This window comes from Somniosus microcephalus, chromosome 22, assembly GCF_052327205.1.
Source record: "Somniosus microcephalus isolate GS21.2 chromosome 22, FLI_Smic_1.0, whole genome shotgun sequence".
NCBI classification, from domain to species: Eukaryota; Metazoa; Chordata; class Chondrichthyes; order Squaliformes; family Somniosidae; genus Somniosus; species Somniosus microcephalus.
Genome location: NC_141008.1, coordinates 48,647,370 through 48,663,217, shown reverse-complemented (window position 1 = coordinate 48,663,217; position 15,848 = coordinate 48,647,370). Strand labels below are relative to the sequence as shown.

Here is a 15,848-nt window from a genome sequence, read left to right as displayed (position 1 = left end):
TCGTTCTAGATGCATCACAGCATCGTGTCTCCTGTAAAAGCTGTATAAAAGAGTTGAACAGACTTTAGATTCAAATTCATTCTCTTTCATAAATGTCTCATCATTGAACCCACAAAGAAATCAATACATGGTGTCAGAAGTGGCTGAAAGAGATGAAGAGAAAAATTCTGAAGTTAAATCAGCTCTCCACAGATTAGCAAGCCAAAAGAGAACATCGTTGCTTACCATTAGAGAATAGCTAATGAAGTGAAAAATGGAAGGTTTACTCCCACCGGCACGCTTCAGTTAACAGGTAATGTGGCTGAAAATTGGAGGAGATTCAAACAATGTGTGGGGTTGTATTTAGCGGCAATCGGAGCTGACGAGAAAAGTAATTAACAGAAATCGTCACTGTTCTTACATGTCGTGGGTGATGAAGCGCTGGAGGTGTATAATAATTTCATATTCGCTGCTAATGGAGACAAAATGAAGCTAGATAAAATAATGGAACAGTTTGAGGCCTACTGCATACCTAAACGTAACGTGACGTTTGAGAGGCACAGATTTTTCACATGTGTACAGAAAATGGGTGAGACTATTGATCAGTATGTGACTGAATTGAGAAACAGAAGCAAATCGTGTGAATTTGGGGGACTGACAGACTCGCTGATAAAAGGCAGACTGGTGTGTGGTATTCCAGATAATGGTCTAAGGGAAAGACTGCTAAGAGAGCAAGATCTAGACCTGGGAAAAGCCATAGCACTGTGTAGGGCCACAGAAACTGTGAAGTCGCAGGCAAAGGAGCTGTTCAGTGACAATAGCTGCAACGTGGATGCAGTGAGAAAGAACGGATACAAACCGTTTAACAAAAAGAGCGCCAATGTGAAAAAAGAGGCGTGGCCAGCGAACAAAAATGAACGGGACAATCGAAAGACATGTAGTCGATGCGGTACACAGCATCCACCAAGAAAGTGTCCAGCATATGGTAAAACATGCAATAGTTGCAACAAGAACAACCATTATGCCCATTGCTGTAAGAACCAAATGCAACAAAGCAAGGTCCATGCAGTAGATGAAAGCGAGATAGAGGAGTTCAATGTAAATGTTGTGTCTGAAAACAAAAAAGAAGAAAGAGACTGAATGTTGACACTAAAAGTGAATGACATACATATTCCATTTAAATTGGATACTGGAGCACAAGTTAATGTGATATCAGAGACTGATTTTAAGAAAATTAGACCCAGACCAAAGATACATGGAATAAAAGTGAAAGTGACAGGATACTCAGGTACTGATATACCAGTGAAAGGAAGATGCATTGTCAAAGCCACAAGGACAGAGAGCACACGCTAGCATTAATCGTGGTGCCAAAGGATGTGCAAGCCATACTAGGTTTAAAAGCCTGTGAGAGACTGAACCTGGTAAAGAGAGTCCTCGTTGTGGAAAGCGAAGGAGAGACAGTCTATGATGAACTCATGAAAGAGTACAACGACCTATTTAAGGGTCTAGGCTGCATTCCAGGAGAACACACGATCAGAGTAGATAAAAGTATGACACCGGTCATACATCCATGCAGAAAAGTTCCGTTTGCTCTTCAAAAGCAACTGAAGGCAGAGTTGGACAGGATGGAAAGCCTGAACGTGATTCAGAAGATAGATGAGCCAACTGAGTGGGTGAGTTCCCTCGTCGTAGTGGACAAAAAGAATGGAAAGCTCAGAATTTGCCTGGATCCAAGAGATCTAAACAGAGCAATAAAGAGAGAGCACTTCAAGCTTCCTACACGTGAGGAAATCATGGCACAGTTTGCAAATGCAAAATATTTCAGCAAGTTAGATGCATCATCAGGATTTTGGCAGATGAAGCTGGACGAAGCAAGTTCAAGACTGTGCACGTTCAACAGTCCATTTGGCAGATACAGATTCCTAAGGTTACCATTTGGCATTGCCTCAGCTCCTGAAGTGTATCACAAGACTATCCATATGATCTATGAGCACCTGGAGGGAGTTGATACATCAATGGATGACATCATAGTATGGGGAACCACGAGAACTGAGCATGATGAGAGACTGAAAAAAGTGCTGGAAGCAACAAGGAAAACAAACCTGAAGCTGAATAGAGAGAAATGCCAGCTCGGGGTGACAGAACTGACATTCGTGGGAGATATCCTTAGCAGTGAGGGCATCAGACCAGATCCCAGAAAGGTGTCCGCCATTGAGAATATGCCAAAGCCACAATGCAAAAAGGACATGCAGAGGTTTAATGGAATGATCAACTACATGGGGAAATTCATATCCAACCTCTCAGAAAAGATGGCGCCACTGAGAAGACTAACTGAAAAGAACATAGAATGGGAATGGAATCATGAGCATGAGAAGTCATGGAGCGATCTAAAGAAACTGCTCACAGAGGAACCAGTTCTGAGGTTTTATGACCCAGCGAGACCCACCAAGATATCATCAGATGCATCACAGAGTGGGCTCAGTGCCATTCTTCTGCAACAATATGACTACTGGCAACCTATTGCATATGCATCGCACTCAATGACAGACGCGGAGACGCGGTATGCTCAAATAGAAAAGGAGCTGCTCAGCATCACATACGCCTGTGAAAGATTTCACCAGTTTGTGGCAGGACAAGCAATCAGTGTAGAGACTGACCATAAGCCCTTGATTGCATTGTTCCAAAAGCCACTAAATAGCTGTCCGCTTAGAATACAAAGAATGATGATCAGGCTGCAACGCTATACACTGAATGTTGCGTACACACCGGGTAAGCTGATGTATACAGCAGACACATTGTCCAGAGCTGTAGACCCAAGTGAGCCCGCAAACACCACAATGGATGACAAAGTGAACACCTACGTGGACATGATCACAAGTGCACTGCCCATAGCAGATGCAAAAATGGAGCTCATAAAGGCTGAGACAAACAAAGATGAAACAATGAGACGACTGAGAAAAAGCATCTTGGATGGATGGCCCAACATGAAGCAAGACTGCTCACCTGATATAGCAGAGTACTGGAACTGCAGGGTGGAACTATCAGTGGTCGAAGACATCATCTACAAAGGAAGTAAAATAGTTATCCCAAAGAGTTTGAGAAGAGAGATGCTAAAAAAGATCCATGGAGGACATCTGGGAATCGAAAAGTGTAAGAAAAGAGCACGAGAGGTGATGTACTGGCCACGAATCAACCAAGATGTGACAAATGAGGTGTCAAACTGCACAATATGCCTGAAATATCGAGCAAGCAATCCGGTAGAACCACTAAAGCCACACCCAGCACCAGACAGACCTTACCAGAAGGTAGGCGCTGACCTATTCGTATGTCAAGGGAAGGACTATCTTGTTGTCACAGACTATTACTCCCTGTATCCAGAGGTTTGTAGACTGCACACCACCACTGCAGATGCTGTGATAACATGTATGAAAGCCATATTCTCCAGACATGGCGTGGCAAGCGAGGTCTTCACAGACAACGGACCTCAGTTTTACAATGCAAGTTTCCGACACTTTGCCAAAGAGTGGGACTTTGTCCACACAACGTCAAGTCCTCACTTTCCACAGTCCAATGGACTAGTGGAAAAATCGGTCCAGACAGTGAAAAGACTGATGTACAAGGCAAAAGACAGTGGAACTGACTTCTACCAGAGCATGCTTGTATACTGCACAACGCCGCTCGAGTGTGGTATGTCACCAGCCCAACTCCTGATGGGACGTCGGCTAAGGTCAAACCTACCCATCCCGGAGAACCTCCTGAAAACAAAAGAGGGGGAGAAAGTGAGGAAGTTCAAAGAACAACAGAAAGAAAAGCAAAAGTACTACTATGACAGAGGAACACAAAACCTACCTGAACGCCACACTGGTGACCAAGTAAGGTTCAAAGACAAAACAAACACATGGACTCAGAAGGGAACTGTCCTGAGTGAAGTTCAACCAAGATCATACACCATTCAGACAGATGAGGGTGCTGTTCTGAGAAGAAATCATCGAGATCTTCTCATGGGACCAGCCACAGCAGGTCAAGAGACTGATACTGTTGAACAACCTGATCACACAGCTGAGAACACATCATCTGAGGCAACAACTCAGATTCAAGGACAACCAATCAGAAAATCCTCAAGACACGTGAAGCCTCCTGAGGGACTCATTGAGCAAATTTAAGGACTATTGTTACAGAAGGAAGTAATGTTATCTTATTCTTTCTTCAAGTTCTAGTGTATTGACATATTTCATGTGAACACACAAAGCAAGGTTAAAAAACCTTGATCATGATAATGATAATGTAAGTTCATTAAGTGTTACAGTTAAAATGCAGATTAATACAAAGAAAACATGTTGTTAGTTAAAAGTAAAATACTTTTGTTTTAAGAAAAGGAGATGTAATGATATCAGCAAATAGAGATGGTATTTGCCTGTTCGATTAGGATGCCTTAATAGCATGATTGCATGTATTGATTGCTTGTGCCTGACCAGCAGAGGGCATGTGACCGAGAGAAGCAAGGCAGTCAGTTTAGTTTCGGTTTCGTTCTAGATGCATCACAGCATCGTGTCTCCTGTAAAAGCTGTATAAAAGAGTTGAACAGACTTTAGGTGAAAACTCATTGGCCTAGAAATTGGGTTTTGGCGCAGCGACGGCTTTAGCGCCGGAAGTTAGTGCCGGAGCTAAGTCGCGCTGGGCGGGCCAAAAATTCACTAGTTCTGCGCCCAAACGGCTGCCGGCGCTGCTGAAAGCTGTTTGCGCCTGAAAACTGGCGCTACGCGCTGAATTGCGGCGCTGCGGCGCCCGCTGCGGTGCGGCAGGTTCGGGAAGTGCAGGCCTCCTCCTTCCCTTAAGGAGGAGCTGCCTGCACCCGGCCGCGGCCCGCGAAAATCATTGTAAAAATGAGCCCGGCACCTCGGACAAGTGCTGGGCTTGCATCTGTCCCGGGGGGGGGGGGGGGGGGGGGAGAAGTCCGGGGAGGGAGCTGCGGCCAGGCGGCCGGCGGGAAAGCGGCCGGCCGCCGCGGGGCCTTTAATGCGCCAGCGCCAAGTCCAGTAAGGCACCTCTGCCAGAACGTTGCTTGCGGCTGCCACGGGCGAGGCGGCCGCAAGTCAATTTCGGAGTTCGGGCGGGTTACCATGGCAACCGGGACGCTGCGCACACCGATGACGTCATCGGTGCCGGCGCAGCGCTAACGGCCTAACGCCGATTTAGGGACCCACTCAATTTCCAAACTGGCCATAACTCCGGCGCTAGGCCCTCTAGCGCCTCAAAAGCGGCGCTAAGCCTACCGAATTTCTAGGCCATTCTCTTTCATAAATGTCTCATCATTGAACCCACAAGGAAATCAATACACATCCTGCCTAATTATTTACACCGATTCGCATCAGGAGGATTTCACCTCTTTATCCTGCCTCAGTCGGTCTGTCTGGACATTAGGGGGTTGATTCGGTAACCGTGAGCTCCCAGCGTGGAGCGCTGACTGGGGTAATCCCAGCCCACGGCTCCTGATCCCCAATCCCGGTGATTTAAATAGATGGAGCGATCGAGCGCTGAATCCCAGCCAGCAATCCCGGTGAGCAGCGATCCACGCTGGGACACCCGATCGGGAGAGACGGCCCTACAATCCGGCAATCAGGTGTTCGGACTCCAGGAGTTTCACTGGCTGATAGACTCAGCCTGACAACCACATCAGAAAACAGTCAGATCAGTAAATGGACGTTTCGCGGGACAGGTTTAAATGGTTTTAGTTTGTGTCAGCTTGTCTTTCACCACCAGTTGGAAGGTCATGGGTTCGAGCCCCACTCCAGAGACTTGAGCGCAAATATCTAGGCTGACACTCGAGTGCAGTACTGAGGGAGCGCCGCACTGTCGGAGGGGCAGTACTGAGGGAGCGCCGCACTGTCGGAGGAGCAGTACTGAGGGAGCGCCGCACTGTCGGAGGGGCAGTACTGAGGGAGCGCCGCCCTGTCGGAGGGGCAGTACTGAGGGAGCGCCGCCCTGTCAGAGGGGCTGTACTGAGGGAGCGCTGCACTGTCGGAAAGGCAGTACTGAGGGAGCGCCGCACTGTCGGAGGGGCAGTACTGAGGGAGTGCCGCACTGTCGGAGGGCCAGTACTGAGGGAGCACCGCACTGTCGGAGGGGCAGTACTGAGTGAGTGCTGCACCGTTGGAGGGGCAGTACTGCGGGAATGCCGCACTGTCGGAGGGGCAGTACTGAGGGAACGCCGCAATGTCGGAGGGGCAGTACTGAGGGAGCACTGCACTGTCGGAGGGGCAGTACTGAGGGAACGCCGCAATGTCGGAGGGGCAGTACTGAGGGAGCACTGCACTGTCGGTGGGGCAGTACTGAGGGAGCGCCGCACTGTCGGAGGAGCAGTACTGAAGGAGCGCTGCACTGTCGGAAGGGCAGTACCGAGGGAGCGCTGCACTGTCGGAGGGGCAGTACTGAGGGAGCGTTGCACTGTCGGAGGGGCAGTACTGAGGGAGCGCCGCACTGTCGAGGGGCAGTACTGAGGAAGCGCCGCACTCTCGGAGGGGAAGTACTGAGGGAGCGCCGCATTGTTGGAGGTGCCGTCTTTCGGATGAGATGTTAAACTGAGGCCCCATCTGTTCTCTCAGGTTGCTGTTTGTGGGAGCTTGCTGTATTCAAACTGGCTGTCGTATTTCCTACATTACAACGGTGACTACACTTCAAAAAGTAATTTGGTTGTAAAATGTTTTGGGACGCCCCAAGGTTGTGAAATGTACTGTAGAAATGCAAGTTCTTTATTTTTCCTGTAGTTTGTTACAGGAAGGCCAGATGGTGCCTTTGTGAAGATGGGTTGTGAAAATGGATTTCCTTCCCATTTTATCTGTTTCACAAGATGCAACGAGTAACCGACCGTTTCAAAGTTCCAGCATTTTCGTTTTTTCTTTAAAAACCTTAGCGCTTCCCGTGGACTTGCGTAAAACTCAAAACTGTTCCATCAGAACAAGAAAAAGCAAAATGCTGTGGATTTGGAAATCTAAACAAAAATAGCAGAAAATGCTGGAAAAACAATCAGCAGGTCAGGAGAAAGGTTCACTCTCCCCACACATGCTGCCTGACCCACTGCTTTAACTTATTTTATTTGTTCCTGGGGTGTGGGTGTCGCTGCCAAGATCGGCATTTATTGCCCATCCCTAATTGCCCTCGAGAAGGTGGTGATGGTGAGCTGCCTTCTTGAACCGCTGCAGTCTGTGTGGTGATATTTTCTTGTAGTGGTTTGGTACAACTGAGTGATGAGCGACACCATTTCAGAGTGAACCACATTGCTGTGGGTCTGGAGTCACATATAGGCCAGACTGGGTGAGGATGGTAGATTTCTTTCCTTGAAGGACATTAGTGAACCAGATGGGTTTTTACAACAATCTGATAATTTCACGGTAACCATTACTAACACTAGCTTTTTATTCCAGATTTATTTAATTAACTGAGTTTAAATTCCCCAGCTGCTGTGGTGGGATTTGAACTCATATCTCCTGGATCATTAGTCCAGGTCTCTGGATTATTAGCCCAGTGACACAACCTCTACGCTACCGCTCCCGTTACGCGGGTTGTGCGGGGGGTCAATAAACACCAGTCCACTCACGAGGCTCCTCTGAGCAGCCTCCGTTAATCAGGCTGCTCGGGGGACTTTGGCTTTAAGAGGGCTGTAGTCAGAAAAACCTCATCAGCAATTCGCAACCTCATCGCTCCAATCCTGGTGAAGAAAGAAAGAAAAAGAAGAAAAAGAAAGAAAAACAGAAATAAGACCATAAGAATCAGGAGCAGGAGTCGGTCATTCAGCTCCTCGAGCCTGCTCCGCCATTCAATAAAATCATGGCTGATCTTTGACCTCAACTCCACTTTCCCGCCCGATCCCTGTATCCCTCGATTCCCTTAGAGTCCAAAAATCTATCGATCTCTGTCTTGAATATACTCAACGACTGAGCCTCCACAGCCCTCTGGGGCAGAGAATTCCAAAGATTCACCTCCCTCTGAGTGAAGAAATTTCTCCTCATCTCAGTCCTAAATGGCCGACTCCTTATCCTGAGACTGTGACCCCTGGTTCTAGACTCCCCAGTCAGGGGAAACATCCTCCCTGCATCTACCCTGTCAAGCCCTGTAAGAATTTTGTATGTTTCAATGAGATCACCTCTCATTCTTCTAAACTCCAGAGAAGGCCTAGTCTATTCAATCTCTCCTCATAGGACAATCCCCCCATCCCAGGAACCAGTCTGGTGAACCTTTGTTGCACTCCCTCTATGGCAAGTATATCCTTCCTTAGGTAAGGAGACCAAAACTGTACACAATACTCCAGGTGTGGCCTCACCAAACAGACTTCCTTACTCTTATACTGCCACCCTCTTGCAATAAAGGCCAACATATCATTTGCTTCCCCAGTTGCTTGCTGTACCTGCGTGTAGCACCAAGGCCTGTGGATTCAGCTTTACTCACCTTTATAAACTTTATCGATAAATTTAGCGTTAATCAGCTGCTTTAAACAGTCGTTTCTCTCTGCGATCATGATCAGTTTCTCAACTATTTCCTTCGTATTGTCATTTAGATTCAGTAAGGCTTTCATCAGGCAGGTTTTTCCTGTTCTTGAATCTGTAAAAGACCAAACCGTTTTTGGAATGATTCATTTATTCCTCTCCTTCCCTCACTCCCCTTACCTCCGTGCCCTCTCTCCCCTGCCCTCACTCCCCTCTCTCCCTCCCTCCCTCACCCTCCACTCCCTCCCCCTCCCTCACCCTCCCCTCCCTCCCACCCCATCCTCCATTCTCCCCCTCCCTCCCACCCCATCCTCCATTCTTCCCCTCCCTCCCACCCCATTCTCCATTCTCTCCCTCCCTCCCTCACCCTCCACTCCCTCACCCTCCCCCTCCCTCCCACCCCATCCTCCATTCTCCCCCTCCCTCCCACCCCATCCTCTATTCTCTCCCTCCCTCCCCCTCCCCCTCCTCATCCCCTCCCTCGATTTTTTTCCCCCACTGTTGGCTGGAGTGGTTGAGGTGATTAGCATCGATGTATTTAAGGGAAGCTGGATAAGTACACGAGGGAGGAATAGAAGGGTATGGTGAGCGGGTGCGATGAAGAGGGTGGGAGGAGGCTCGAGTGGAGCGTAAACACCGGCACGGACCCTTTGGGCTGAATGGCCTGTTTCTGTGCAATGATGAGGAGGTGTGAGTTGCTACCTGTGAACCACGGTTCAGTCAGCTTCATTCTGGTCACCTGAACGACGTGCAGCATTTTATCAAACTCCTCCATATTCCCGTCAGCAATGGAGCAGAAAAACTGATCTCTCAGATCATAACGCAATCTCAGACAGAGTCTGGGAAAAAACAGAAAGAAATTGACCGTTACCTTGTTTGCAAATCAAGAAGAGAGGGCAAATATCCCCATCTCCCCAGCCCGGCCAATGTCTCTCCAAACCTCATGCTGATTCTAACACTCGTGCCCAGTTGGTTTGGACAGTAATGAAAGGTCTTGCATTTCTATAGCGCCAGTCACAACCTCGGAACATCCCAAAGCGCTTTACAGCCAATGAAGTATTTTTTGAAGTGTAGTCACTGTTGTAATGCAGGAAACGTGGCAGCCAATTTGCGCACAGCAAGCTCCCACAAACAGCAATTACTTTTTTTTAGTGATGGTGGTTGAGGGATAAATATTGGTGCCAGCACATCAGGGAGAACTGCCCTGCTTTTCTTTGAAATAGTGGCCGTGGGATCTTTTATGTCCACCTGGGGGGGCAGATGGGGGCGTTGCTGTATCTTCGTACTCCACCCTTGGAGAAAAGTGCAAAGCAGTGGGAGGATTTGCAGGCTGATTAACTATCTGACAGGCCGAGACATGAACACTACTTCAATGGTCATAACCATTTTTATACCAGTCAATATGGGATGGGTTAGTTTATGGGCTCATACAACCCATACGTTGGGATGGGGGCAACCACACCCACTGGACACCAACCCAGAATTCCTAGCTGGAGGTCCAGTCTCCACTCACCTCACTGGGACTGTCTGGAGCAGGGATTGAACCCCAACACCTTCTGACCCAGAGGCAGGAGTGCTCACACTGAGCTAAAGGTCAGCTCACAAGAATATGGTGACACTTGAGTAAAAGAATCTGATCACATTGCTCCACGCTGTTTCATAACGAGAATCCCAAAGGGTGTGTTGCCTGCCCAGTGCCAGGGTAAGGGATATCTCACGGCGGCTGGAGAGGAACTTGGAAAGGGAGGGGGTAAATCCAGTTGTCATGGTCCATGTTGGAACAAACAACATAGGTAGGAACAGGGCGGAGGTCCTGCTGAAAGAGTTTCAGGAGATAGGCTCTAAATTAAAAAGCAGGACCTCGAGGGTAATAATCTTTGGATTACTGCCCGAGCCACATGCAAATTGGCATTGAAGCGGACAGATCAGGAGAACTAACACGTGGCTAACGGGCTGGTGTGGGAAAGAGGGGTTCCTTTTCATGGGACACTGGCACCAGTTCTGGGACAGGAAGGAGCTGTACCGATGGGACGGGCTCCACCTGAACCGGGATGGGACCCGTGTCCTAGCGGAAAGGGTAAATAGGGAGGTGGCAAAGGCTTTAAACTAGTAAGATGGGGGGAGGGATCTACAAGAAACGTAACCAGCCTAATTATAAACAAAACACGAAAAGAGAGCATAGGAAAAATAAAGTAAGGGAGGACTTGATGGCAAGGGAATAAATAGTGTTATAGAACAGGAGTCTAAAAAGATCATTAAACATAAAGTGAGAGGAAATCCTATTAAAAATGAGTTAAACTGTCTGTACAGCAATGGACAGAGTGTCGGTAATAAAACAGGGGAGCTGGAGGCAATCATGCGTTGCGAGGAACCAGACATAGTAGGGATTACTGAGACATGGCTACAGAAAAATCAGGACTGGGAATTTAGAAACGACAGAGAGGGAAAAAAGGAGAGGGGGAGTAGCTGTACTTATTAGGGATAACATAATGGCAGTAGAAAAAAGTGACACAGCTATCAGCAAGACAAAAATAGAATCCATATGGATAAAGATAAAAGATAATAAAGGATCAATCACACTAATAGGTGTAGTCTACAGAAAACCTAATAGTGGAAGGGAGGTGGAGGAAGAAATAGGCAGACAAATTAAGGAAATTAGTAAAAAAACATAGAATAATAATCATGGGGATTTAAACTAACCCGATATTAATTGGACAGAAGAGGTTGGTAAAGGGGATAAGGGAATGGAGTCCCTACAACATACAAGACTCCTTTCTAACCCAATATGTAAAAAGCCCAACAAGGGAGGATTCACTATTAGATCTAGTAATGGGGAATGAGCCAGAGCAGATAAGAGAAGTAGGGGAGCATCTAGGCAATAGTTACCATAATATAATACACTTTAAAATGATAATTGAGAAGGACATAAGTATGACAAAAACCAGGGTAATAGATTGGAGAAAAGCTGATTTTGAGGGGATGAGAATAGAACTTGGAAAAATAAAATGGGCAACAATATTGGCAAACAACTATGTAGAACAGCAATAGGAAACATTTAAAACGGTGTTCAACAGAGTGCAGGAACAATATATTCTGCTAAAAGGAAAGAACAAACTAAACATCAATGAGAATCCATGGATGAATAAAGCCATAAGGGAAAAAATTGAGGGTAAGGAAAGAGGCATACCTTAAGTACATAGACAGCAGGGGAGTGCATGATAAGGGAGAATATGAAGAGATTAGGAAAGAAGTCAAACAAACAATTAGGAAGGCAAAGAGGAACTGTGAAATTAAATTATCAAGGAACATAAAACAAAATAGTAAAATATTTTACAGGCACATCAATAAAAAAAGGAAAGTTGGGATGGGAATAGGGCCATTAAGGGAAAGACAGGATAATAGCATAGGTAACGATAGAGAGATGGCAGAAATATTAAATAATTATTTTGCTTCTGTATTTACCAGGGAGATAGAACAGGTGGACAAGACATTGGATGATGAGATTAGTAATGAGATAAGTGCATTTAAAATAAAAAGAGGGGATATATTAAATAAACCAATCAAACTCAAAGAGGATAAAACCTCTGGTCCGGATGGATTGCATCCACGCATTTTAAAAGAATCTAGGGAAGAGATAGCAGAGGCATTACTACACATATTTAATAATTCGTTAGAAAAAGGTGTAGTGCCAGAGGACTGGCGGATAACAGAGTAGACAATGGTAATGCAGTAATTTATCTAGATTTTCAAAAGGCCTTCGATAAGGTACCCCATAATAGACTGATGAACAAGGTCAGAGAATGTGGAGTCAGGGGACAAGTAGCAGAATGGATTGCTGGCTGAAAGCGGAGAGTCGGGGTAAAAGGTAGCTATTCACAGTGGCAGAGGGTGGGTAGTGGTGTTCCACAAGGATCAGTGCTGGGACCACCTCTGTTCGCAATTTATATTAACGATTTAGATTTTGGAATCAAAAACACAATTTCTAAATTGGGGGGGGGGGGGATAGTTAATACCGAAGAGGACTGCAACAAATTACAGGAGGACATTAATAAACTTGCAGAATGGGCATATAATTGGCAAATGAAGTTCAACACAGATAAATGTGAGGTATTACATTTTGGTAGGAAGAATAGGGAGGTCACTTATCACTTGGAGGGTGCGAGTCTAGGTGGGGTAGAGGAATAAAGGGATCTCGGAGTACAAATACACAAATCACTAAAAGTTGTGACACAGGTTAGCAAGGCCATAAAAAAAGCAAACCAAGCACTAGGGCTTATTTCTAGAGGGATAGAATTGAAAAGTAGGGAAGTTACGCTAAACCTGTATCGAACCTTGGTTAGACCACACTTGGAGTACTGTGTACAGTTCTGGTCGTCATATTATAAAAAGGATATAGAGGCACTGGAGAGGGTGCAGAGAAGATTTACAAAGATGATACCAGAAATGCGAGGGTATACATATCAGGAAAGGATGAACAGGCTGGGTCTCTTTTCTCTTGAAAAAAGAAGGCTGAGGGGTGACCTAATAGAGGTCTTTAAAATTATGAAAGGTTTTGATAGAGTGGATACAGAGAGAATGTTTCCATGTGGGGAAGAGCATAACTAGAGGCCATCAATATAAGATAGTCGCCAAGAAATCCAATAGGGAATTCAGGTGAAACTTCTTTACCCAGAGAGTGGTGAGAATGTGGAACTCGCTACCACAGGGAGTGGTTGAAGCGAATAGTATGGATACATTTAAGGGGAGGCTGGATAAGCACATGAGGGAGAAAGGAACAGAGGGTTATGCTGATAGATTTAGATGAGGAAAGACGGGAGGAGCCGGCATGGGCTGGTTGGGCCGAATGGCCTGTTTCTGTATATCCTACGTAATCCTATGTAATATCATTTGCAAATTTACTGACCTCTCTTTGTTTTTTTCTTCAGTGTTTTGATCTGGTTCATCAGGCTCCAGTAATAAATTGAGATTATAATCCATTGTCCTGCACAAAAATAGTAGAGAAAGACATTATACAAATCAGCTCGCACTGACACCCTCTAGCTGGCTTTGTGCAAGAGGTGATTGAAGTAGAGAAGAGTGGCAGATAAGTCAAGGCAAATGAATCGTAGAAACTCAAAGGCGGCCGTTTGGCCCATCGTGCCTGTGCCAGCTCTTTGAAAGAGCGGTCATGCTCAGTCCTACACCCCCGCGTTTTGTCCGTAAACCTGTACATGCCCGGTAATGACCATCTCCAACCGGAGAGAGTCGAACCAATGCCCCTTGACATTCAACGGCATTACCATCGCCGAATCCCCCACCATCAACATCCTGGGGGTCACCATTGACCAGAAACTTAACTGGACCAGCCACATAAATACTGTGGCAACAAGAGCAGGTCAGAGGCTGGGTATTCTACGGCGAGTGTCTCACCTCCTGACTCCCCAAAGCCTTTCTACCATCTACAAGGCACAAGTAAGCAGTGTGATGGAATACTCTCCACTTGCCTGGATGAGTGCAGCTCCAACAACACTCAAGAAGCTCGACACCATCCAAGACAAAGCAGCCCGCTTGATTGGCACCCCATCCACCACCTTAAACATTCACTCCCTCCACCACCGGTATACTGTGGCTGCAGTGTGTACCATCTACAAGATGCACTGCAGCAACTCGCCAAGGCTTTTTCGGCAGCACCTCCCAAACCCGCGACCTCTACCACCTAGAAGGACAAGGGCAGCAGGCGCATGGGAACACCACCACGTCCAAGTTCCCCTCCAAGTCATACAACATCCTGACTTAGAAGTATATCGCCGATCCTTCATCGTCGCTGGGTCAAAATCCTGGAACTCCCTCCCTAACAGCACTGTGGGAGTACCTTCACCAGACGGACTGCAGCGGCTCAAGAAGGCCACTCACCACCACCTTCTCAAGGACAATTAGGGATGGGCAATAAATGCTGGCCTTGCCAGCGACTCCCAGATCCCGTGAATGAATAAATTAAAAAATATCCCAGGTCTGTGTCAGCTCCGCGCTACAGATCGACCAGACTCTACCACTCGAGCTGTCAGCTGTGGCTCAGTAGGTAGCACATGCGCCTCTGAGTTGTGGGTTCAAGTCCCACTCCAGGGACATGCACATGTAAATCTAGGCTGACACTCCAGTGCAGTGCTGAGGGAGCGCTGCACTGTCGGAGGTGCCATCTTTCGGATGAGACATTAAATCAAGGCCCCGTCTGTCCTCTCAGGTGGATGTAAAAGATCCCACGGCACTGTTTCAAAGAAGAGCAGGGGAGTTATCCCCGGTGTCCTGGCCAATATTTTGCCCTCAATCAACATAACCAAAAAACAGATGATCTGGTCATTTTCACATTGCTGTTTGTGGGAGCTTGCTGTGCGCAAATTGGCTGCCGCATTTCCCACATTACAACAGTGACTCCACTTCAAAAGTACGTCATTGGCTGTAAAGCGCTTTGAGACGTCTGGTGGTCGTGAAAGGTGCTATAGAAATGCAAGTCTGTCTTTACTTTATTTTCGAGAGTGGTTCCAGGTGCCACAGTACAGGAGCTGGTTGCTAAACCGTCCACTTCTGCATCGAGGAGGTAACTGAAACTTTGTTACACCACATCCTAGGGTTGCCAAGTACCCTCCTGGGCTGTCCTGGAGTCTCCAGGAATTAAAGATTAATCTCCCAGACACTGCTGCGAGTGAGCGAGCGGCACCCGGGAGGAAAGGAAACCGTAGGGCCTTGAAAAGAATTGTGCTTTGTTTTCATTTTCTTTCAACATTTCTGTTTATTAGTTCTAAAAATATTGGAGAAGGGGAAAGAAAGGCTGTTTATCCGACAGTCCCGAGTCATCCAAACGGGTAACAAAGAGTCTGTTCGCTTTCCGATTGGCCGTGGGAAGGCGGGACGACGTGAGGATGGGTCTGTTGGGCGACCAATGGCAGGAGCGCGGGAGTCAGGGAGGTTTAGGGAGGAAATTCCAGAGCTTAGGGACCCGGCAGCTGAAGGCACGGCTGCCAATGGTGGAGCGATGGAAATCGGGGGGATGTGCAAGAGGCCAGAATTGCTTGCGCCCAGTGAATAACTGGCATGGGCCAATGGCCTCACCTTGGACCTGAACGTGGAAGAGCTGTGGATCGGTAAACATAGAAACATAGAGATAGGAACAGGAGTAGGCCATTCGGCCCTTCGAGCCTGCTCCGCCATTCAATGAGATCATGGCTGATCTTCGTCTGAGATCATAGCTGATCTTACCAGTTCAGTACCCCGTCCCCGCCTTTTCTCCGTAACCCTTAATCCCCTTAGCCTTCAGAAATATATCCAATTCTCTCTTGAAAATATTTATTGAATTAGCCTTCGCAGCCCTCTGTGGCAGGGAATTCCACAGGCTCACCACTCTTTGAGTGAAGA

At 47.0% G+C, this 15,848-nt stretch overlaps 1 protein-coding gene across 1 annotated transcript in view; it reads right to left on the bottom strand.

Moving 5' to 3' along the window:
- Positions 1-15,848, bottom strand: part of LOC147102282 (transient receptor potential cation channel subfamily V member 3-like) — a 96,406-nt gene that overhangs the window by 66,513 nt on the left and 14,045 nt on the right. The window contains exons 2-4 of the mRNA XM_085964673.1: positions 13,363-13,440; positions 9,162-9,298; positions 8,422-8,574 (exon numbers count right to left, since the gene is read on the bottom strand). Of these exons, the coding sequence (XP_085820799.1) occupies positions 8,422-8,574; positions 9,162-9,298; positions 13,363-13,436 (364 nt within the window). The 5' untranslated portion in view covers positions 13,437-13,440. The remainder of the gene's footprint in view (positions 1-8,421; positions 8,575-9,161; positions 9,299-13,362; positions 13,441-15,848) is intronic.